This window comes from Oratosquilla oratoria, chromosome 26 (genome assembly GCF_046742065.1).
Source record: "Oratosquilla oratoria isolate Oo_2021 chromosome 26, ASM4674206v1, whole genome shotgun sequence".
NCBI lineage: Eukaryota > Metazoa > Arthropoda > Malacostraca > Stomatopoda > Squillidae > Oratosquilla > Oratosquilla oratoria.
In genome coordinates this window covers 46,528,121-46,551,912 of record NC_134802.1, presented here as the reverse complement: position 1 = coordinate 46,551,912, position 23,792 = coordinate 46,528,121, and the positions used below count along the sequence as shown (strand labels likewise).

At 41.8% G+C, this 23,792-nt stretch overlaps 1 protein-coding gene across 3 annotated transcripts in view; it reads right to left on the bottom strand.

The window, feature by feature from the left end:
- LOC143039515 (uncharacterized) overlaps positions 1 to 23,792 on the bottom strand; it is an 83,852-nt gene that overhangs the window by 4,977 nt on the left and 55,083 nt on the right. For 2 of the 3 annotated variants that reach the window (XM_076209671.1, XM_076209673.1), the window contains 7 exons: positions 18,267 to 18,431; positions 16,593 to 16,934; positions 10,828 to 11,024; positions 10,291 to 10,463; positions 8,944 to 9,067; positions 8,355 to 8,505; positions 6,038 to 6,190 (listed from right to left, as the gene is read on the bottom strand). In XM_076209671.1, the coding sequence (XP_076065786.1) occupies positions 6,038 to 6,190; positions 8,355 to 8,505; positions 8,944 to 9,067; positions 10,291 to 10,463; positions 10,828 to 11,024; positions 16,593 to 16,934; positions 18,267 to 18,431 (1,305 nt within the window). The remainder of the gene's footprint in view (positions 1 to 6,037; positions 6,191 to 8,354; positions 8,506 to 8,943; positions 9,068 to 10,290; positions 10,464 to 10,827; positions 11,025 to 16,592; positions 16,935 to 18,266; positions 18,432 to 23,792) is intronic. The other variant, XM_076209672.1, reaches the window with a different exon arrangement.

Below are 23,792 nucleotides of genomic sequence, written 5' to 3'. Positions count from 1 at the left end.
ATGCGTGTTTGTTGACTGTGATTGGACTTTCCTCTTCTACTGTCTAAAGTTTGTTCTGTTCCCAGGAACTTGTGCTTCATCACCTCCATGACTTTACTTCTTGCTGATCTCACCGTGGTGTGGGAAAATTATTCTGCCGTGTTCTCGTCCGTATCATAAAAAAAAAAGGGACTTAACTGCAATTAAGTGATTAACTAGGTTTCCTCCAACAAAGGATAAAAGAGGGTCTGTGGGAGGACTCCAATCAGAACCTTAGTAAAAGAATCATTAAATATCCACGGATAAAGAATACAAAAAGAATGACGGATGTGTTAGCAGAGTGAAACTAAGTTGAAAGGGAGGGGTAAGTTCACATTTGGGAGTGAGATGGGGAAGGTGTCAGGAGTGACAAGGAGGCTAAATGGGAATGGAGTAGCATTGCTGGTACGTGATGAGATAGGTAAAAGCATGGTGAAGTGAAAGGTAGTATCTTCAAGGATAATGTGGGCAAAGGTAAAACTGGGACGGTAGATGTGGACTTATGCGAGTATATATAATCCAGGTAGCATAAAAATGAAGAGAACTGGTAGGCCCTTTGGACCAATTTAAATGAGAGCATAGTTTTTTGGGTGGAATGTAAACATGGTGTCAGAGGATCTCAATACTAGAGTAGATGAGCCAATGTAGTAGGGAGGTATAGAGAAGTTACTTATATTTATACAGAAAGTTGATGATAGCAGTCTTTGAGATGAGATGAGCTTAAGTATATATGGGGAAGGGTGGAGGGGCGGGTGGCTGAGTGGACATTAACCTCTTAAATACAAGTCAAATATTCACATGAAGGGTGCCTGATGTATGATGATTTGATGATGCATCACAATACACACATTATAAGATATCAAGTTACAGCTTTCTCTTGTTCTCTTTCACCCTAAATAAGGATAACCACAGGAAATGCAATTAAGCCTATTCACTGAATATGGGGGTCACTTGGTTACAATTACAAAATAAATATAATCAGGATGCTACAGCCTATACCATTAGGGCCTCAGGATGCCAACGTTGGCATTCTCATATAGAAGGGGAGGACTATGTAGTGGTACCCAGAGAGGACTAGAAGAGTTTTGGATGTTCATATATTCAAGATAGAGAGCAGGGGTCTATCAGATCATCTAAAAGAGCAAGTGAAAAGTGGAAGGGGAGAAAAAGGGGGGGTGCTGAGGGTTACCAATTAAACAAGATAAAGAGAAGGAATACCAGAAGTTGTCAGAAGTATGGTTAGTGGTGAGGAATAGAGAAGAAACGGGAGTGGAACAAAGAGGTAAATGCAACGGTGGAAGGGAAGTGAGCTTGTGAGCACTGGTTGCAAAGTAGAACTTGGGAAGTATGAAAGATAAAGAAGAGACAAGCAACACACAAGGTGAAGGAAGCGAACAGGAGAGCAGATGTAAATATGGGGTGGGAGTTTGACAATTTTCTTTTAAGAGAATAAAATGATGTCTTGGATGGAAGTGAAAAGAGTAAGTGGGGAGCACTGATTCAGCTAGTAATGATAATGGGAGCCTAAATACTGATTTTCTATAATGTCTGGTACTTTTAAATATGAAACTCGGCTATAAATTGCACTCACATTTTCTTAATATTGTCCCATTGCCACAAAAAACAAAATTCTCAAATCACACAATTCATTTTTCCAAATTCTCCCTATCTTAAACTTCAAAAAGTTATACATAAAAAAAGGCAAACCCTTTACCATCCATTTGTTTTTCAGGGTTTGTTTTTATGAGATATTCAAAACTAACAAATTATTTTCTCCATTGGACAATAATTGTAATTCTGACATGTCACCCATTTTTTTTGTTACAATGTAGCTGTATAATTACTTCAAAAGTTATGATTTATACAGAGAAGTTATTGGATAAGAATCAAATTAATGCATGTTGTGTTAGAGATATCATCATCATATCAATGGCATTAGGTCCCTTCCTGTGGTAATAGAATATTACCCACAATTGGGGCATCAAGTACTGATGGCAACATCAAACCCATTACTGTTCCCCTCCACAATCAGGTCATCACCACATAATTTGTGTGTAGCATCAAGCAGATCTTGTATCTGTGACAATGTCCCGGATATCAACCAATCCGTTGGCCCAGGTCTCTCTTGCAGGAGGCCCGTGGCTCCGCATGGTGCATCGCTGGCAGACAGTGGAAGGCCAGATGCAAACAGCTGATCTCCTGTCTCATACTGACAGCAGCAGGATGGTCATCTGATACTTCAGACAGCAGCAGCAGATGTGGATGAGAGCAGATATAGGCAGTTGTGTTCAAGGTTAGGTGTAGGTAGATGTGAGATCAAAGGAAGGGGAAGGGTGAAGGAAGATTGCAGGAAGGAAGGTTGGTGGGCCACGGGAGAGAAGGTTGTGGAGATTCACGGAGAGGACAATGGTAACGGAAGCAACATTGCACTTGATGCAAATTCCTTGAAGCAGTTCTCCCTTGTAACAACTTCTCAGTAGATTATCTTGGGTAATAAATGGCAATGCAAAAAGAAAGCAAATTAATAAATAAAATAACAATGGGGGGATGAGTACAGGGGGGTGCAACAGACATCCTTCCCTGACAAGCAATTCCATTGCAATCAACCAAGTTGCATCATCTCTGGAAATATTTTGGCAGCGTGCTGCCAGTTGCAAGATGACACTTTTTTACACACGCACACACACACCCACACACATGTCTCACACACACACAGAAAAAGAGAGAGAGAGAGAGAGAGAGAGAGAGAGAGAGAGAGAGAGAGAGAGAGAGAGAGAGGGGGAGAGAGAGAGAGAGAGAGAGAGAGAGAGAGAGAGAGAGAGAGAGAGAGAGAGAGAGAGAGAGAGAGAGAGAGAGGGGGGGAGGGAGGGGAGGGAACGAGAGGGAGGGGAGGGAACGAGAGGGAGGGGAGGGAACGAGAGGGAGGGGAGGGAACGAGAGGGAGGGGAGGGAACGAGAGGGAGGGGAGGGAACGAGAGGGAGGGGAGGGAACGAGGGAGGGAGGGAGGGGAGGGAGGGAGTGAGGGAGGGAGAGAGAGGAGGGAGGGAGGGAGGAGGGAGGAGGAGGGAGGGAGGGAGAGAGAGAGAGAGGAGAGAGAGAGGGAGAGAGAGAAGGATAGAGAGAGAGAGAGGGAGGGAGAGGGGAGGGAGAGGGGAGAGAGGGAGGGAGAGGGGAGAGAGGGAGGGAGAGGGGAGAGAGGGAGGGAGAGGGGAGAGAGGGAGGGAGAGGGGAGAGAGGGAGGGAGAGGGGAGAGAGGGAGGGAGAGGGGAGAGAGGGAGGGAGAGGGGAGAGAGGGAGGGAGAGGGGAGAGAGGGAGGGAGAGGGGAGAGAGGGAGGGAGGGAGAGGGGAGAGAGGGAGGGAGAGGGGAGAGAGGGAGGGAGAGGGGAGAGAGGGAGGGAGAGGGGAGAGAGGGAGGGAGAGAGAGAGGGGAGAGAGGGAGAGAGAGGGGGGAGAGAGGGAGAGGGAGAGAGGGAGAGAGGGAGGGAGAGGGGAGAGAGGGAGGGAGAGGGGAGAGAGGGATGGAAAGGAGAGGGAGAGGGGAGAGAGGGATGGAAAGGAGAGGGAGAGGGGAGAGAGGGATGGAAAGGAGAGGGAGAGGGGAGAGAGGGATGGAAAGGAGAGGGAGGGAGAGAGGGATGGAAAGGAGAGAGAGGGATGGAAAGGAGAGGGAGAGGGGAGAGAGGGATGGAAAGGAGAGAGAGAGGGGAGAGAGGGGATGGAAAGGAGAGGGAGAGGGGAGAGAGGGATGGAAAGGAGAGGGAGAGGGGAGAGAGGGATGGAAAGGAGAGGGAGAGGGGAGAGAGGGATGGAAAGGAGAGGGAGAGGGGAGAGAGGGATGGAAAGGAGAGGGAGGGAGAGGGGAGAGAGGGATGGAAAGGAGAGGGAGGGAGAGAGGGATGGAAAGGAGAGAGAGGGAGAGAGGGATGGAAAGGAGAGGGAGGGAGAGGAGAGGGAGGGAAAGGAGAGGGAGGGAGAGGAGAGGGAGGGAGCGGAGAGGGAGGGAGCGGAGAGGGAGGGAGCGGAGAGGGAGGGAGCAGAGAGGGAGGGAGCAGAGAGGGAGGGAGAAGGGAAAGAGGGATGGAGAAGGAGGGGGAAAGAGAGAGGGGGAAAGAGAGGGAGAAAGAGAGAGAGGGGAATGGGGGGGACAAAGAGGGAGAGAGTGAGAGAGGGAGAGAGGAATATTAAGAACAAAAAATGAATAGAAAAAGGAGCTTTCTTCAGGGTAAGGATGTCGAAAGTTAAATTAGATACATACTTATACCAAGAGGCCCTTCATACACCTCATAAGGGGGATGAATAGCCAAGGCATGCACCCACCCTTCACCTATCCCTCACCCATCTTAGCTCCTTGTGGATCAAAGGCCATCCTTGTTCTCTGCCCACCACTCATTTCAGGAGCAATGCAGCAAAACAAAGCGATTCAATAGCAGGGACTGAGAGCCAAAATTGGTTTTCCTACATCATGTTGTCTGTTGAGCAGGGTAAGGAGAGGACAAGAGTCAGATGTAAGAGGAGAGTGGCTAAAAGGGATTTGTCGTCTTCTGTGTATTACTCATAAGTGGATGAGAATACTAACCATATAATGAGACAGTGGGGGGGACTACAGTATACAATGTATACGCTCAGTGATGAATTATGCAAACCCCACATGAGCCCCTTACCTAAGACACACCACACCATCCAATAGACTATAATAAACAAAGCCCTAAAAATAATTACAGGCTGCACAAATACAACACCTACAGACCAGCTACACCATGACACAAAACTCCTCAAAGTCAAGGATAATTTTGACATGAGAGGTAAACAAACACTTCCCATAGTCTCCAAAAAACACTGCCCACCCACTACACTACATGGCAGAACATCCACACACACCAAAAGTTTTCAAAACCACATCTACCTATATCACACATAAATACTCTCTTCTCTTCCTCCACAACCACCAGATACCTCTGGAAGTATATCCATAATCATACTGCTCATTGTTCCATAAAAAATAACTGGAAGACAACATATAGCTGCATGCCAGACCCCCTGATATCCATCCTTCTGAATCCTCTCTCCCGCCCTGAAAGGACGGACAGGGTCCACCTGGCCAGGCTGTGGTGTGGCCTTCATCTAGCCCTTCTATATTACCAGAAGAGACTGGATGACAGCATTGCAGACAACTGTCCAGGATGCAACACTTCACCCTATGCCATACAACACATTATGGAGGACTGCATTGTACACAATCATGCATGTCAACAACACAATAAACACTCCATAAATGATTTGTGGGAAAACCCAATTCTATCCATCACATTCCTCAGGGAGACAGGACTGCTCAGCCAGACAATCTAGGGAATAACAACAACATCCAACTTTGCTACTGGGCCTTGCTGTGGAGAAGCTGTGTTTTACTGTATTGCTTCTGAAAAGAAGCTAATTTAATAGAGAAAATAAACAAATGTGATCTGGGTGTTGGTTGGATGAAGGGTGGGTGCATGACTTGGCTGACCAACACCCTTATAATAGGGAAGAGACCTTTTGGTATTTGAATATTCATTAATCTGTTGTCTCAAGTCTTTTTTTTGCACAAGATCCATGGCTCATAGGTAACCAGTTACAGCCACCAAGTGTGCCCATAGATCACTTAGGAAAGAAATATTGTGATATTATCTAGGGATTATTAGAACAGGGCATTGCAGGATGTGTTCATTGTCACTCGTGTGGTGGTTACATCTAGGGCAGTTTGATTCTGGAGCCAAGTCTAGCCCATTCTATTTTACTGCTGGATGGTGTCCTGTATTCGAATTTGGTATCGTCTTAATTTGATTTACCATCACCAACTCCACCTCTCAAAGGAAACTTTTATCGATTCCTTTTTTTTTTAGATGACTCTGTGAAGCTGGGAATTAAGTGAAGGACCAGTGTATGCCTTGACTTGTCCACCCCCATTATAAGCTGGGAAATGGCCTCTGGGTATAAGCATGTTATAAGAGACAAAAATAAAACCAGGTTTATTTTCATACCATTCTTACCTCGTCTTCAGATTCTTCACTAGATAAAATAAAATTGTCTGCATAGTTGACCTGCCGACCCCTCGTCACCCTTCTTCTCGAGCTTTCATCTTCCTCTTCTTCAACTTCTTCATCCTTGGGTTTGGGGGGTTTGGCATATTTAATCTGCAATATAAAAGTCAATTAGAAAAATCTAGTCGGCGAAACTGAAGACATCAATTCTTCTTATAAACCACAAACTGCCTGGGCAAGAGATAGAAGTGAATGGAGAGTGGTTGCGAATACAGTAGAAGCTTGATTTAACAAATCCCTATTTAGTAAAAGATGTTTAAAATCAACCACAGAAAGCTCGAATTAGTAAACACAATTCTGTTAAACTGGGTATATTCTGTTATTTAATGGCAAAATCAATAATGGGTGCCCTATTTAGTGGAAACATAGATTGTAAATTGACCGCTTTTCCTTTATCTGACTGTGCCGATGGTTAAAACTAAGTGTCTTGATACAATGGAAAATTCTATTAAATAGGGTGTCAATCACAAACATCCAATTTAATGGAAAAATCTATTCAGCCAGCTTTCCTTTGGCTGAATTACTTTGCTAAATTGGGTTTCTATGTTAACTTGAAGCAGCCTGAAAGCATTTCTTGTCTGCTTTGTAAATTCTGGAGTGGACAAGGGAGAAGGATTGCAATGTAACGAAGCACTCCTTTCATCAATGGACACATGTGGAATGTTTGTCAATCAGGTAAGAGATTGTACAAAGATAAATATACCAAAGGGCCCTTCCCCTTACAAGGGCAGTAGCCAAAAAACAGTCATAAAATTCACTCCCACCCATTTCATCCCCACACACTCCACTCACATCCCCCCACCCCCCCACCTTGGCTCCTCCCACATGCCAAGATGGGAGGGGCATCCAATGGACTTTAAGAATGAGGTGTGTGTGTGCTCTGACTTGGTCACTGCTTCTTTTCAAAGGTATATATTAATGAAGTTACAAGCTACTCTCTACTCATCCATGTGGAGGTAAGATAAGAGGGAATTATGGGTGGTGGATAGGAGTGAAATATGTAGGAGTGGGTATGTGGCTTTGATTTGGCTACCTCCCTTATAAGGGGGAAAAAAGCCCTTGGTATGTAAATAACCTATTCTCTGACCACCAATGTAGTTTCCACAACAGATTCTCCATAAGTGATCTAACTTTCCTATTTGCTTCTTGGGCCATTCTAGCAAGATCTTTCCTAATGTGCTACAATACAACCAATATTTTTCAGTCTGGCTCATGCTTTGGTTCTTCCAAGGACCTTCATGCCCTCTCCATCTTCCCATCAATGATTTTTTTCCAAGATTATTTGATACTCTCTCCAAATAATCTATAGTTTCCACTGCAGACTGTCACTTCTTCCCAAATGTGTTCCTCAAGAGCAAAGATAAGAAGAAAAACAAATGGGTGTTGGATGGGTGAAGGGTGAGTGCATGCCTTGCCTGGCCACCCCTACTGTAGTGGGGAAAAGGCCTTTAGGTGTGCATGTATATACATAAAGCCTTTATACATGTATATACATAAAGCCTTTATACATGTATATACATAAAGCCTTTATACATGTATATACATAAAGCCTTTATACATGTATATACATAAAGCCTTTATACATGTATATACATAAAGCCTTTATACATGTATATACATAAAGCCTTTATACATGTATATACATAAAGCCTTTATACATGTATATATGTATATATATGTATGCATACATTTCTCAAGTACTGGAGGTTTGTATATTTCGACTACTATCTGTAGTCCTCTTCAGCAGAATTCTGCTGAAAAGGACTACAGATAGTAGTTGAAATATACAGATACCCTGTACTTCTGATATTATTTCTCTGATAGTGGGTTTTAAGTGTATACTGGATGTTTGTTTAGCTTCCAACACTCTTGCTCTAGCTCATAACACAATGAACTTAACTTCAGACAATACACTTCTTCTTAGTTTCACCTTTCCATTAGACACCAAGAAAAGAGGGATGGAGGGGTGGTGAATGGGAGTGGGGTGGGCTGCGATGAATTGGGTGGGAGTGAAATTATGCCTTTTGACTCTAGCTACCTCTATTGCAAGGGGGAAAAAGCCCTTGGTATATTATGTATGTATCCTTTTCATGACAATTTTTCCTTTCAGAAACTAAGTATATGAGGTCCATCCTTTAACAGCAAAATAAACTGGAATGAAATATCTTGAACTATTCCCATCAATTCATCAAAATCACTTACAAAAGCAATCAACCTTTCAAAGAGTCATTTCCTGCATATGACTGCAAGTACTCACTCTTGGTTTTGGTGGTTTCGGTGTTCCATCTCCAGTGACCGTTTTCTTCTTTGCAGTTTTGGTGCCTTTGCCCTTCTTCTTTGTACCTTTTCCTTTCGAGTACTTTTTCCTATTTCGGCTTTTACTGGCTGGTTTCCTGCGTTTCTTCTCTCTGCATCGTAAGATACGTAAAATCAGATAACATATCTCCAAATTCAAACAAGGTTCTCAAATAAAAAAATAAAATAAATAAATAATGCGAATACATGAATTACACTTCTTCTCTGAGAGATCCGTGGAAGACCCTGAGATCTGTGGTCAGCTATCATCAGGGAACTGGTTTCCTGTGAAGAATCTTGAATCAACTGTGACATACATACCTGAACCAAGTTGCTTTCTATTTTCAGGAGGCAACTATACAGATCTTACCTACAATTCTAGCCATTACCAGCTATGCCAGATGGCTTGGCTTTATATGAATGCCTTGCAAAATACAAAAACAATACTTTGTCTAATCTCCAACTTTTACCAAACCTATCTATGTACCACTAGGAATTCTTCCTCTTTATAAGGGACATAGCCTACCATATACAATCCAAACCAAACTTACCTTTTCCGTTTACGTCCATAGGTATCACTGTCTGAGCTCATGTCGTCATCATCTTCTTCACTGGAAGATGATATTCTTCTTTTCTTTTTCTTTCTTTTCTTAGGTCTCTCATCTTCTTCGCTTTCTGTAATAACAATAGTTTTCCAGATATCAAAACACAGCACTAATTACATTACGAATCAACAACTTAAATTTTTTTTTAACCAACTATTTACATTCCACACATCTATTTCCACACATTATTCTCTTTAATAAAAATCACAAATGCATTTGATAGCCTGATATTAAAAAATAATTATCATTATTGAAATCCTGAGGCAAATTCATTCAATTTGATCTTGGTCTAAGTCATAATCTACTATATTAAAGCAATTTCTGTGCATGAACAAAGAGAATACAAATAGAGCAAAAAGGCTTTTTCCCCTTAAAAAGGGGTGGCCATGTCAAAGTACAGCACAGAGAATAAGCACTTAAAGCAAAAAATAAACAAGTAAACAAGTGAACAAATAAATAATAAAAATAAATACATGATGATCTGAACAATACATGGCAGAGCAACTATGACAGCCAAGTTAAAAAAAAAAAGTTTTATATCAAACTGACAGGAATCTCAAATAATTATATATATATATATATATATATATATATATATAAATATATATGTCTATATATATATATCTATATATATATATATATATATATATATATATATACATACATATATATTTTTTTTTTTAGGGGGGGGGGACTGCCACGTAATTTCATTCAACTGAGAGACCTCATTCTCCTTGTTAGAGCCAAATTTTCATCTATTCAATCTAATTTCAGCTTTGTTTATTTAATATTCCCATTCTTATTAGTGGGGTGGCCAGCCCAGAGCACACCTACAACCATCCCACACTCATCCAAAGCCCTCCCAGGTTAGCATCTCATGGATGAGTCATCCCAATCCACTGCCACATCATTTGAGTCACAGGCAACAACAAGACAATGCAGGTTCTATAAAAGTAAACAAACCATCCTTGGATGGTCATAATATTTTTCTTTAGATGAATGGTCTGTCTTTGATTATCATAAAATAGATTAGATACCACAATTACTATCTTATTTTATTATATCTCATTTATTTATCTTTTTTTTTTTTATGGTAGTTATCTAAAGGATGAGTGCCTGCCAGTAGGACCGAGGCATAAATTTTGTGTTTGCCGAAGACACTAGTTCTTGTACAATCGCCCTATCTACAAAGTGACTGAATCCAGTTCCCCTGTCAAAGGATTAGAGCAAATAGTCCTATTTTTCATTTATAAAAATAAATGCCAAATCAGAAAATAATCAATGGCCACTAACCATAATCTTCTGGACTAATTCTTCTGTTTCTAGTCGATCTTCGCAAAGGAGGAATGTCTCCTCTGCCTCGCCTCTTTGGACCAACCACGTCTGAGTCATCCGTTTCACTCTCTGTACTGAAAGATTCCGAAGAGGCAGCTGATAGCTCTTCAGATTCCTCCTCATCTTCTTCACTGTAATAACAAAAACAGACGTATAAATACATTTAAAATTTCCAAATGTAGTAACTTTTCTGATTTAAACTACTTTTGCAAAAAGAAATAAAATAAAAAATCTTAATTCTTAGTAGGGGCGCAAACATAAAATGGAACAAGGTTTTAGGAACACTATCAAGAAAGAGAATAAAAAATAAAGGAAAACTAAAGAGCACAGGTTTTACTTGTATACTGAAAATTACTACTACAGCGTCAGCAAACCATCTAACAAGGGACATTATAACAGTGGCACTCAAAACTACCCATGCTCTGATTATGACAACTTACACTTTAAATACAGCCTCTAGTGCTGCACAAAGTCTTATATCCATTACAACCTAACCTTGTCCCCATAAAGTCCTCATCACTGTCATCCTCATCTTCATCTGCAGCGTCTAGATCTGTGAGTCGTCTGCGTTTGCGGCGAGCTATATCGAGTGCTAGCTGTCTCCCTTGAGCTGTCTGAGGCCTCTTGGCAGGTGGATGGATAACCTCTTCTTCCTCTTCTTCACCTTCTGCCTCGGACACTTCTGACTCGTTCTAGTTGGTTGTAATAAATATTCTTATCTAAGGTTAGGTTCCCAGACTCCATATACAAAAGAGCCTATTAATATTTACTCAAAACAGTCCAGGGACTGTAAATAATGGGAACACATGAGGTGCAAAGGAGAAAGGATGATAAATGGTTCAACAGAAAGAGGACATACAACTACCTCTCTTTTCACGCAAATTTAGATTACGGGTTCTTGTAAAAACGGCAACATAAATAATGGAAAAGGGGAAATTACATCATAAGCAATTTTTATAATTATGCAAACACTGCTTAAGAAAAATTAAAAATGAGCCAAGACTGCTTCTCATAGTGGCAACTTTGTGGCACCACTTGTTTCCATATTATATTAAAGAAATAGAAAATAATTAAAATACATAAATACAAAGGTGTTTTATGCTTTCCCATTCTTGTCTAACTATTGCAATATTGAGTATTTGTGCACTTATAACAATATTGTGTGATGAAAATATATTTGTAAACAAATATCACGCTTAATACTGTATATACCCAAATAATAATCAAATTTTTAGCCCATTTTTTAAGGCTAAATTTAAGAGCCCGATTTTTATGTAGATATCACTTTTTGAGGGACAAAATTCATGTGTAATCTGGGTTGAAATTTTAATCAGCAAAATCCTATGTAGCATATGTGAAAAATTCACATATGATACTATGATACAAGGAAGGGGGTAATTTTTTTTTTTTTTTTTTTTTTTTCTAACGAGGAATAGACATTTGGGAATGGATGCTAAGAGGAGACTGTATGAAGGAGTGATTGTGCCAACAGCACTGTATGGGGCAGAAACATGGAACATAAGAGAGGAAGAGAGAAGGAGTTTGAATGTGTTTGAGATGAGGTATCTGAGAAGTATGATGGGTGTTACTAGGCTAGATAGAGTGAGAAATGAGGAGGTGAGGAGGAGAACAGGGGTGGAAAGGGAGTTGGGAGATAGGGTTGATGAAAGAATATTAGGATGGTTTGGACACATGGAAAGAATGAGAGAAGAAAGACTAGTAAAAGAGGTATGGAAGGCAGATGTGGAGGGAGTGAACATGAGGGGACGTCCTAGGATGAGGTGGATGGATGGGGGTGAAGGGAGCTTTGGGGAAGAGGGGAATGTCTGTTGAGGAAGGACGGGAGAGGACAGAAGACGGGTGAATGGAGAATGGTTGTATATGGAGGATGTTGTGATGCATGAGGTGGAATGGGCCGGGGGATGGGGGGTGAGGTAGTATGTGTGAGCAACATTTGACGCAGCCCAAAGGGATTTCTCCCCGTCTTCTCCTTTTATGCAATGGGGGGACGGAGAGGGGGGGGGTCGCCGATTTAATGAAGCGGCCTTGCAGTGGATGTGCTGTGTCTTGCGACACTGCTTCTGACACAGGGCAGTGGACAAGGTGCAGGGATGACCCGTCATCCAGGAGGTGCTAAGATAAGAGGGAGGGTGGAGGGGTGTGGAGTGTATTCAGGGATGGAATGGGTGGGAATGATTTTATGCCTTTTCCTTTTTGGCTACCTCCCTTGTAAGGGGGAAAAAGCCTGGGTATATGTATGTATGTATGTTTTCTATTTTTCTGAACGAGGGGACGGAGAGGCGGGGTTGCTGATTAAGTGAAGCGGCCTTGATGAGGATGTCCTGTGTCTTGCTACATCGCTTCTAATGCAGGGGAATAGTCTGGATATGGGGATGACCCGTCATCCATTAGGAACTAATATCAGAGAGAGAAAAGGGTAGTGGATAGGAGTGGACAGAAGTGGATAGGAGTGGAATGAATGGGAGTGGGTATATGCCTTTTGCCTTTGGGTACCTCCCAGGTAAGAAGGAAAAAGCCCTTGGGATTCTGACAGATGTGCAAAATTATTGATGGATTTTCTGGCCACAAACTTGTGGGTAAACTTTTAACCAAGATCAGATATTACTTGGGTATATACAGTAATTTTATTTGATAAGTCTCCTGCTAGTATCAACCCTAAAGTAAAGAGAGGTGGTGTGTGGGGGGGGGGGGGGGAGAAGGAGAGAGGGAGAGGGGGAGAGAGTGAGTGAGTGAGTGAGTGAGTGAGTGAGTGAGTGTGAGTGAGTGAGTGAGTGAGTGAGAGAGAGAGTGGGGAGACAGAGTGGGGGGAGAGAGAGTGGGGGGAGAGAGAGTGGGGGGAGAGAGAGAGTGGGGGGAGAGAGAGAGTGGGGGGAGAGAGAGAGAGAGAGAGAGAGAGAGAGAGAGAGAGAGAGAGAGAGAGAGAGAGAGAGAGAGAGAGAGAGAGAGAGAGGGGAGGGGAAGAGAGGAAAGAGGAATGAGAGAGGGGAGAGAAACTGATAGGGGAGAGAGAAACTGAGAGGGGAATGTGAGAGAGAGAGAGAGAGAGAGAGAGAGAGAGAGAGAGAGAGAGAGAGAGGGGGGGGGAGAGGGGGAGAGGGGGGAGGGAGGGGGAGAGGGGGGAGGGAGGGGGAGACGGGAGAGGGAGGGGGAGACGGGGAGAGGGGAGAGGGAGGGGGAGAGGGGGGAGGGAGGGGGAGAGGGGGGAGGGAGGGGGAGAGGGGGGAGGGAGGGGGAGTGAGGAGAGAGGGGAGGGAGGGGGAGAGAGGGGGGAGGGAGGGGGAGAGAGGGGGGAGGGAGGGAGAGAGAGGTGGGGGAGGGGAGGAGGGAGGGGGAGAGAGGGGGAGGGAGATGGGGGGGAGAGAGAGGGAGGGAGATGGGGGAGAGAGAGGGAGGGAGATGGGAGAGAGAGAGGGAGGGAGATGGGGGAGAGAGAGGGAGGGAGATGGGGAGAGAGAGGGAGGGAGATGGGGGAGAGAGATGGGGGAGAGAGATGGGGGAGAGAGAGGGAGGGAGATGGGGGAGAGAGAGGGAGGGAGATGGGGGAGAGAGAGGGAGGGAGATGGGGAGAGAGAGGGAGGGAGATGGGGGAGAGAGAGGGAGATGGGGGAGAGAGAGGGAGGGAGATGGGGGAGAGAGAGGGAGATGGGGGAGAGAGAGGGAGGGAGATGGGGAGAGAGAGGGAGGGAGATGGGGGAGAGAGAGGGAGGGAGATGGGGGAGAGAGAGGGAGGGAGGGAGATGGGGGAGAGGATGGGGGAGAGGGAGGGAGGGAGATGGGGGAGGGAGGGAGATGGGGGAGGGAGGGAGATGGGAGAGGGAGGGAGATGGGGAGGGGGTGAGGGGGAGGAAGGGAGATGGGGGAGGGGGAGGGAGGGAGATGGGGGAGGGGGAGGGAGATGGGGAGGGGGAGGGGAAGGAGAGGGGGGAGAGAGAGGGGGAGAGAGAGGGAGAGGAAGAGAGAGGGGAGAGAGGGAGAGGGAGAGGGAGAGGGGAGCAGAGGAGGGAGAGAGGAAGAGAGAGGGGGAGAGGAAGAGAGAGGGGGAGAGGAAGAGAGAGGGAGGAGGGAGAGAGAGAAGAAAAGAGAGAGGGAGAGGGGGAGAGGGAGAGTGAGAGGGGGTGGGAGAGAGGGGGAGAGGAAAGAAAAATGGGAAAGGTCTTCCCACCCATTTCTATGGGGAAAAAACTCTGAAATGTCAACATTGTACTAGTGTGGGATTGTTTTTATATTACTGCCTGAAAGTACGGACCCAGGCAGTAGACAGGAAACAGGGATGACCACCCACAAGGCACTAAGATAAGAGGGAAACAAAGATGGTGGATGGGAGGGTACATGCCTTGATTTGGCTATCTCCCTTATATGGTGGAAGAAGCCCTTTGCATATATAGTTAGGCTGAAAATAGTACACAAGCAGTCACCAGCTGCTAGCTCTCTTGGGCTTAAATATTTAAGAAATACATTTAAGTTGATGACACGAGATCCTGGGTTCAGTTTACACCTCCACATGGAAACAAAGAAGTGGATGGGATTTGAGGATGCGTGACAGGAAAATGACTCCCTCTGATGTCCATCTTGCAGGATTACTTCAAGTTGATGCCTGTTGTCTGCCCTTGCATGTGTGTTTAACCTAACTACAAAGTACATTATACAAGCTTTCCTCTTGAAGTTCTATCGCTATACCTCCATTGGTCAAAATAAATTTTGAATTTACACATCGATAGTCTCAGAGCATAATTAGCTTCGCACTAGTGGCAGAATTGTCTTGGCTTACTTATCCGCTGATTAGTGTAAGTAACCAGTGGACATCCGTCACCAAATTTTACAGGAGAGAAGTTCACATCTTTATGAACATCCACCACAAGAATTATGGAAAAATGATATTCCACATCGTTTCCGACTCATAAAAAGCTGCATTTAATGCGGCTAAGCTAATTATGCTCCGATGCTATCAATATGCTGTCTGACTATGCTGGTTCTTCTCTATTATTGTTCCACACATTTTTGCATCTGTATAGCAAGATGTATTTCTCAAAATTCTTGAAACACCTTTCTTATCTCTTCTTCCATGTCATCAGGTATTTCTTCTATCCCACAATGGGAAGTTTTTCTTCTAAATCATGCCCACTCCTTTCACTGTTCTGAACAGTTATCATATCGCCTTTCTTTTCTTTCTTGTAATGTTGGCAGTTCCTATACACTTACTCATTCTTGACATGTTTAGTCGGCTACAGGAAAGGCACGATGCTTATGGGATCCTGTTTCTTACTCTCCAATTATTATAACTAGCATATGTAAATGTACATATGCATGCATGTATGTATGTATATATGTCACTGGTGAGAAATGTAGTAACACATTTGTAAATCACAGCTTATACCATAGTCAGACAAAAGAAAGAGTTGAGTAAGCAAAACTATATATTTCGATTGCTAACTGCAATTCTCTTCAGTACTACGTAGTAGTGAAGGGGATTGCAGTTAGCAATAGAAATATATAGTTTTGCTTACTCAACTCTTTCTTTCGCCTGACTGTGGTGTTAGTTGTGATGTATGTATTTATTTAATACTTGTACCTAGTTGCATTGTATGGGAAGGGGAGCTATGCTCGTGGTGACCAGTCTTTGTATCTTGCAACATCTAGTTTGTTCCTAAATTCTTGTATATTGTTTGAACATGTATGTATGTGTGTGTGTGCATGCATGCACACGTGTTTATGTGAGTGTCTTTGTGTGTGCATGCGTGAATGTTTTGACCCAATTGAATTTACCCCTAATGTGACAATTTAAGTTCTGCCCATTTTGGCCAGACAGAAGCATTCACCCCATCCCATCTTTTTTCTTCTTCTTTCTTTCTTTCCTGGATGTGGATGCATGATTTGACCTTACCACCCCTTCATTTATGGGGGAAAATTACTTTAGTACACAATGGACTAATTGGCAATTCCAAAATATGAAGCTCATTCTCATGTACATTTTTTATGATAAAAGCTTGTGGTCTGGGAGATAAAGAGAATAAAAACCTGTCTAAATCAGTTACAAGGATATAAGAACAATAATGCATTCAGATAGTTGTACAAAAATTCTTACTACAGGATAGCATAATGACAATACAGAAATAACTTCAAGGATCTGGAATATATAAATACAATTTCTGAATAAAAAGAAAAGAGGACAGGACTTATCACCATAATTTCCCGAAATGAAGACATGCATTCCATCAAGAACACTATCTCTGTTTACTGACCTCGTCCTCGTAATCCTCGTCGTCTTTCTTCCTGAAGTTCTTCTTTTTCCTTTTAGGAGCAAAGTCTTCATCATCATCATCTACAGCTTCGTCTTTTGGTTTGTCTTCTGGCTTGTCGATCAGTTCCTTCTCTTTGTCTAAATGATTTTCTTCTTGCTCATTTTCTGGTTTAATTTCTTTGGTCACCACTTCTTCTTTCACCTCCATTTCTTCTTCCTCTTGTTGTTCATGGTGCTCTTCTTCCATCTTCTCTATTGCATCCTCTTTTTCAGCCTGGATTATGTTATCAATGTCTTTTCCTCTTCCAGCATTGCCTGCTCCTGCAACTGCCTCCAACTCATCCTAAAAATAGTACAAATTACAAGATGAGTACATACATACATACATACATACATATATATATGACACACAGGAACCCACAGTCGGAGAAAGTAAACTTTGAATAAAGAAGAATCCTATATTTCGGCTATCAACTGTAGCCCTCTTCAGGAAAGTACATAGAGTAGAGTACAGAGTGGACTTATAAGCTACAGAGAGGAAGAGAAGTGGACAGATGACCTCACTCAGGCGCGGGGCAAACTGGGGTGACGCCACCCCAGTTTGCCCCGCACCTGAGTGAGGTCATCTGTCCACTTCTCTTCCTCTGTAGCTTTTAAGTCCACTCTGTACTCTACTCTATGTACTTTCCTGAAGAGGGCTACAGTTGATAGCCGAAATATAGGATTCTTCTTTATTCAAAGTTTACTTTCTCCGACTGTGGGTTCCTGTGTGTCATTTACAAATGTGCTACTACATTTCTGTTTAGAAACATATATATATAATGCAATACATACATACATACATACATACATACATATATATATATATATATATATATATATATATATATATATATATATATATATATATATATGCAGAGTCCACTAGGAAGAGGAAAAACACACAGAGTCCAAGCGCTTTCGTGATATATTCACATTATCAAGAAGTACGTATTGATAATGTGAATATATCACAAAAGCGCTTGGACTCCGTGTGTTTTTCCTCTTCCTAGTGGACTCTGCATATTTGTGATTAACATGTGACTTGTGAAATTTGTGTATACATTCATATACCAAAGGCTTTTTCCCCCTTACAGGAGAGGTAGCCAAAAAACAAAGGCATAAAAACCATTCCCACCCATTCCATCCCCAATACACTCCACTTCCCTCCACCCTCTACCCTCCCTCATATCTTGGCACCTCCTGGATGACAGGTCATCACTGTATCTTGTCCACTGGCCTGGGTCAGATGCAGTGTCCCAAGACACAGCACATCCACAGCAAGGCCACTTCATTAAATCGGCGACCCCCCCCCCCTCTCCGTCCCAAAGTCAAAGACATGAATCCACTCACACCCATTTCATCCCCACATACTAAAAGAGAATAGAAACTCTGTAGTTTTCATAAAGGATAAAGTGTGCAGATCAAATATTCCATCAGAATGAAACAACTAAAGAACAATAAAAGTTGATAAAAAAAAAAGTAATTTCAATAACAATTTTGCATCATGAGCAAGAAATAAAAACAAACAAATAAATAAACACGACTAGAGCAGGAAAAAATAATTTCATTACATCCAAACTACTAAAATAATAAAATCTCGTACAAAGAAATTACCAAAGCAATCTTCTCTTACCTTTATAGCTTCATTGATCATGTCATCAAAATCTTGGAATTGCTCCTTTAGGGTCCGCGACCTTCTTGCACGTAATGTGTACAATGGACCCGAGGAGTCACTCGATTCACTAGAGGACTCCGTACTATCACTATCACTCCCACTCCCACTGTCACTATCTGTTTCCTGTGGGACAGACAGTGAACCATTCATTTTAAAAATTCACAACATGGGTTAAAATACTGAATGAAAAATTGTTAAAATTCTGAGTTTTTATTTTCTGTGTAAATTAAAAAGCTGCAGCATCCACAGCCAAATCATATTCTTTAATAAAAGTGCTGAGCAGAATGAAAAATGCATGCTATGTTATTACTGTTGAAGCAAGCTTTGACCTTTGGAATTGACAAAATAGTTTTACTTTGATGTTTATAAGACCATATATAAAAGCACTGTGACCCAAAGCACTTTGAGAAAATTATATAGTAATTCTTTTTGTATATATAAAACTTTAATACCACAGAAACTCAGTCAATCTAAATAAAATTACCTATTCATCAATTTCACATCACTTACGATTAAAAAAGAAAAAAAAAAAAAAAAAAAAATTAACTGCATTAAGTCTAAAAGAATTCCATGAACCATATAAGAAACAGAAAACAAAAACAAAATTAACACATACAATAAAGCGGAAGGAAAAAAGAGAAGCCTATCATAAATGTTAATCAAAAAAATATAATGTATACACTTCATCTTTCACGGGAGATGAAACTAGCTATCTTACTTCTGTTCATTAATTTAATTCTAGGCCATCTGTGTGGGCAAACGAGAACAATTTAATTCTCCCCAAAAAACTGTACCCCAAAGGAATGATTAAACACTAAAAACTAGAAAATCAAATCACATAAATCTATTATGGATGGCAGTCTATAGCAGGCCCAACATGATCAATATTACTGCACGTTATTCCACACTGTTGTGTACAATATGGAATACTGGATGGATGGGGGTGAAAGGGGCACTGAGCAAGAGCAATGAGCAAGGAAGGAAGGATATAGATGGCTGTGTATAGATAATACTATGATGTAAGGAAGGGAGTGGGTGGAGGATGGGGACGTAGGGAGTGGTTATGTGTGAATGTTACTTTAGACACAAGTTGAAGGGATTTCTCCCCATTTATTTCTCTGCTTGAGTTTTTTTTTTTTTTTTTTTAAGTACATGTGCTATGTCTTGCTGCATTGCTTCTGACATAGGGCAATGGGCAGAATACAGGGATGACCTGTCATTCACAAGGAGCTATGATGAGAGGGAGGAAAGGGTGGTGGATGGGAGCGGAATGTAGGGAATGAAATGGGTAAGATTAGGTATATGATTTTTGACTTTAGCTACCTCCCTTGTAAGGGGTAAAAAGCCTTTGATATATAGACAGAATTTCACATTGTACAATATTACGCACTGTGTAGGGATGGGATTGAAGAGGCATGCACGTTTGACCTGTACATTTGATGTCTTCATTAACATCCCTACATCTTCAATACAGAATATTGCACAATAATATTGATCATGTAGGGCCTGCTTATGCCATTACTTCAACACTTACTGATCACTTCATCAAAGAAATCAGCCCCTATCAAGAAAATTCCTGTTGCTTAAGCTTGGCTTGCACACTCAATCATACTGAATGCTAAATTCTAAATCTTATTTACACTACCCTGAAACTTATGCTCTATATTATAAAAATCTGACATACATTCCATGCAAAATGTTGGAACTCATCCCTTATCTGTCCATTATGAAAAAATTAACAAAAATAAAAAATAAATAAAACAATAATAACATATACATACGAGTACATATACCAATAGCTCTTTCCCTCTTACAAGGGAGGTAGCCAGTCAAAGGTATAAATCCACTCCCACCCATTTCATCCCCACATACTCAACTCCAATTCACCACCCCTCCCTCCCTCTTTTCTTGGCTCCTCCTGGATGACAGGTCATCCCTGCATCTCACCCACTGCCCTGGGTTAGAAGCAATGCAGCAAGACACAACACATCCACAGCAAGGCCATTTTGTTTAATCAGCAACCTCCCCTCTTTGTCCTCTCATGCAGAAAAAGAGAAGATGGGGCAAAATCTCCACTCACTCCTATCTTGTCTTCTCCCTTCCTTCCTCAACAGACATTCCCCTCTTTCCCAATGACCCTTTTACCCCATCCATCTATCTTATCCTTGGTCACCCCCTCATGTTCACTCCCTCCACCTCTGCCTTCCACACCTCTTTTACTAATCTTTTTTTCACTCATTCTTTCCATGTGTCCAAACCATCCCAATACTCTTTCACCCTCCCAATCTCGCAATTCCCTTTCCACCCACACTTTCCTCCTCACTTCCTCATTTCTCACTCTATCCAGCATAACTCCTACCATACTTCTCAGGCATCTCATCTCAAACACATTTAAACTTTTCCTCTCTTATGTTCCATATTTCTGCCCCATACAGTGCTGTTGGCACAATCACTCCTTCATACAATCTCCTCTTAGCATCCATTACCAAATGTCTATTTCTCATTACACTTTTTAATCCCCAAAGGCATTTACTTGCTTCTCTCAATCTACATTCTACCTCACCCTCCACTCCTCCCTTTCCTGCCACATTCGCACCCAACTATCTAAAGTTATCCACTTCCTCCAGTCTCCCTTAATACTCGCTTCCAATTTGTTGCCATTCACTCCCCTTGTACAACTCATCACCTTACTTTTACCTACATTTATCTTCAACTTCCTTCTTTTGCACATCTTCCCAAACTCCATCACTAGCTTCCTTAATAATAATAATACATCAAACATATACCAAGGCCTTTTTCCCCCTTACAAAGGAAGTAGCAAAAATCAAAAGGCATAAATCCACTCCCATCCATTTCATCCCCACACACTCCACTCCAATTCACCACCCTTTCCTCCCTCCTTGTGGATAAAGGGTCACACTTATCCCCCACCCACTGCCCAGGTCAGAAGCAATGCAGCAAGACAGAGTACATCTACAGCAGTCCCCACCTCTTCGCTTACACAGCAACCCTCCTCAATTCTTTGTGCAAAAGTAGAGAAGACTAGAAGAAATCTCTTTGGCATTGTCAGTTTACAGGCCATGTACAACCATTCTCCAATCACACATATTTCTTGCTTTCACCAACTTCAATGCTACAAAAAAATATTACTACTAGGTCTTCTCTTGTGCATGTGTGACGCCTCTTCCATTTGATACAGTGTTAAATTTCATAAACATCCCTTTTCTAACTTATGCTAAAAGCCACCTACTGTTTGCAGATCTACCTAAAACATATTAAAATATTTCATCAAATACACATGCATCAAGAAATGCTAAACCCTACACTTCCTACAATTAATTAATTTGTAAATGTTACATTATAAACTTATATTTACCAGAAAGGAGAAGAAAAGAAGGAAACAAAAAGGAGAAAGGGGGTTGATAGGGAGAACACTGGATAACCTAATACAATATACAAGGAATTCAGTGACAGAAAGGAAGGAAGGAAGGAAGGAAGGAAGGAAGGAAGGAAGGAAGGAAGAAGAAGAAGAAGAAGAAGAAGAAGAAGAAGAAGAAGAAGAAGAAGAAGAAGAAGAAGAAGAAGAAGAAGAAGAAGAAGAAGAAGAAGAAGAAGAAGAAGAAGAAGAAGAAGAAGAAGAAGAAGAAGAAGAAGAAGAAGAAGAAGAAGAAGAAGAAGAAGAAGAAGAAGAAGAAGAAGAAGAAGAAGAAGAAGAAGAAGAAGAAGAAGAAGAAGAAGAAGAAGAAGAAGAAGAAGAAGAAGAAGAAGAAGAAGAAGAAGAAGAAGAAGAAGAAGAAGAAGAAGAAGGAGGAGGAGGAGGAGGAGGATGGAGACTGGACTTAGAAGAAAGTAGCATACATACATATACCAAAGGCTTTTTCTCCCTTACAAGGGGGTATCCAAAGTCAAAAGGCATATCCACTCCCACATATTTCATCCCCACATACTCAAACCACTCACTCTCTCATTTCTAATTCTAGCACAGGCTCTACAACCCTTGTAAAAACTTTTGACTGCTCTTAACAGCTTTCCTCCTATTCCATATATTTACACCTCCACACAATGCCTTCCTGTCTCGTAAGCCTTTCCCAAATCCATAAAGGCCCAAAAGACATCCTTTTTCCTAAAACTTTCTCACATATCTGTCTTACCACAAAAATCTGATCCCTACCTGTCCTAAACTCACACTGTTCCTAACCAGTTACTCCCTCTGTTCTTCTCCTAATCCTCTCAATCAAAACCCTCCAGTCCTCCAACACTCTACCCTCTTTTTGACAAACATTAAACCTCACAAGCCAGTCCACCATCACTGTACCTCCCTTTTCTAGACACTCCACATGACACCCATTTAACCCAGGTGCTTTACCTGCATGCCAAGATGAGAGGGAGGGAAGAGGGAGGAGGGAGGAGGGAGGAGGGTGGAGGGGAGTGGAGTATGTAAGGGATAGAATGGGTAGGAGTGGTTTCTATACCTTTTTCTTTTTGGCTACCCCCCATGTAAGGGGGAAAAAAGCCTTTGGTATATGTATGTATGTATGCTTTACCTGCTCTCATCATTTTGATAATTTCTTTCACCTCATCTTTCTTTATTTCTCCTACATTTTCCTCACTCATCACTCATTTTCTTAGCATTTCCCACTGCAACTACCTTTCCCTCCCTATCCTCCTTCACATTCAGCAACTCCCTAAAATACTCTGCCCATCTTAATCTTACTGCTGTCTTTTCCATTTTCTGCACCTTTTAGCTTTTCTTCTCTACTTGATTCGCCTCCCCTTCCTCTCTTAATTTCTTTCCAGAACATCATTTTTTTACTTCCAATGGGAAAGAAAAAGTAGCAAGAAGAAATAATCAAGGAGAGCTAAAAGAAAATTGGAATAAGAGAGCCAAGGAGAAATTGAAGCATAGAAACAAAAGATGGGGAGACAGCGGGAGAAGAGGCACGGAAGAAACCATAGATGGTGACAGCAGTGAGGGAAAAAGAATAGATACAAGAGATGACAATACAAAAGATGACAACATGAGACACAAGCAAAGGGAAGAGAGAAAAGATTGTCATCAAAATGAAGAATAATTTAGTCAGTTAATGCCTCTTCTTATAGAGCTACAGAGGTACAGTCTTAATGTAACATTAGCAAGCAGTTAATCTAAACAAATTACAGTGAGGGATACTATTAATTATATCAACACATGACTGATTAAGAGCTTATACAAAAGATGGAAAGTCCAAGGCAAAAATACTCTCCAGATGTTACCTATCCTTACCTTTTACCTTTTCAACATACAAGTTCCAATTCCAATAGGTACCCTGGTCACGCATGTGCATTCTAAAAACCTCTACTAGAATGAAAACTGATCACCATCTAACTAAAACAGATGATCACAGCTATAATACAAAACTACAACAGTGGATAACTATTTACTTACATGATTTTGGATATGAAGAACAAATAAAACCAAGCAATATAGTGTGGCACTAACAGTAA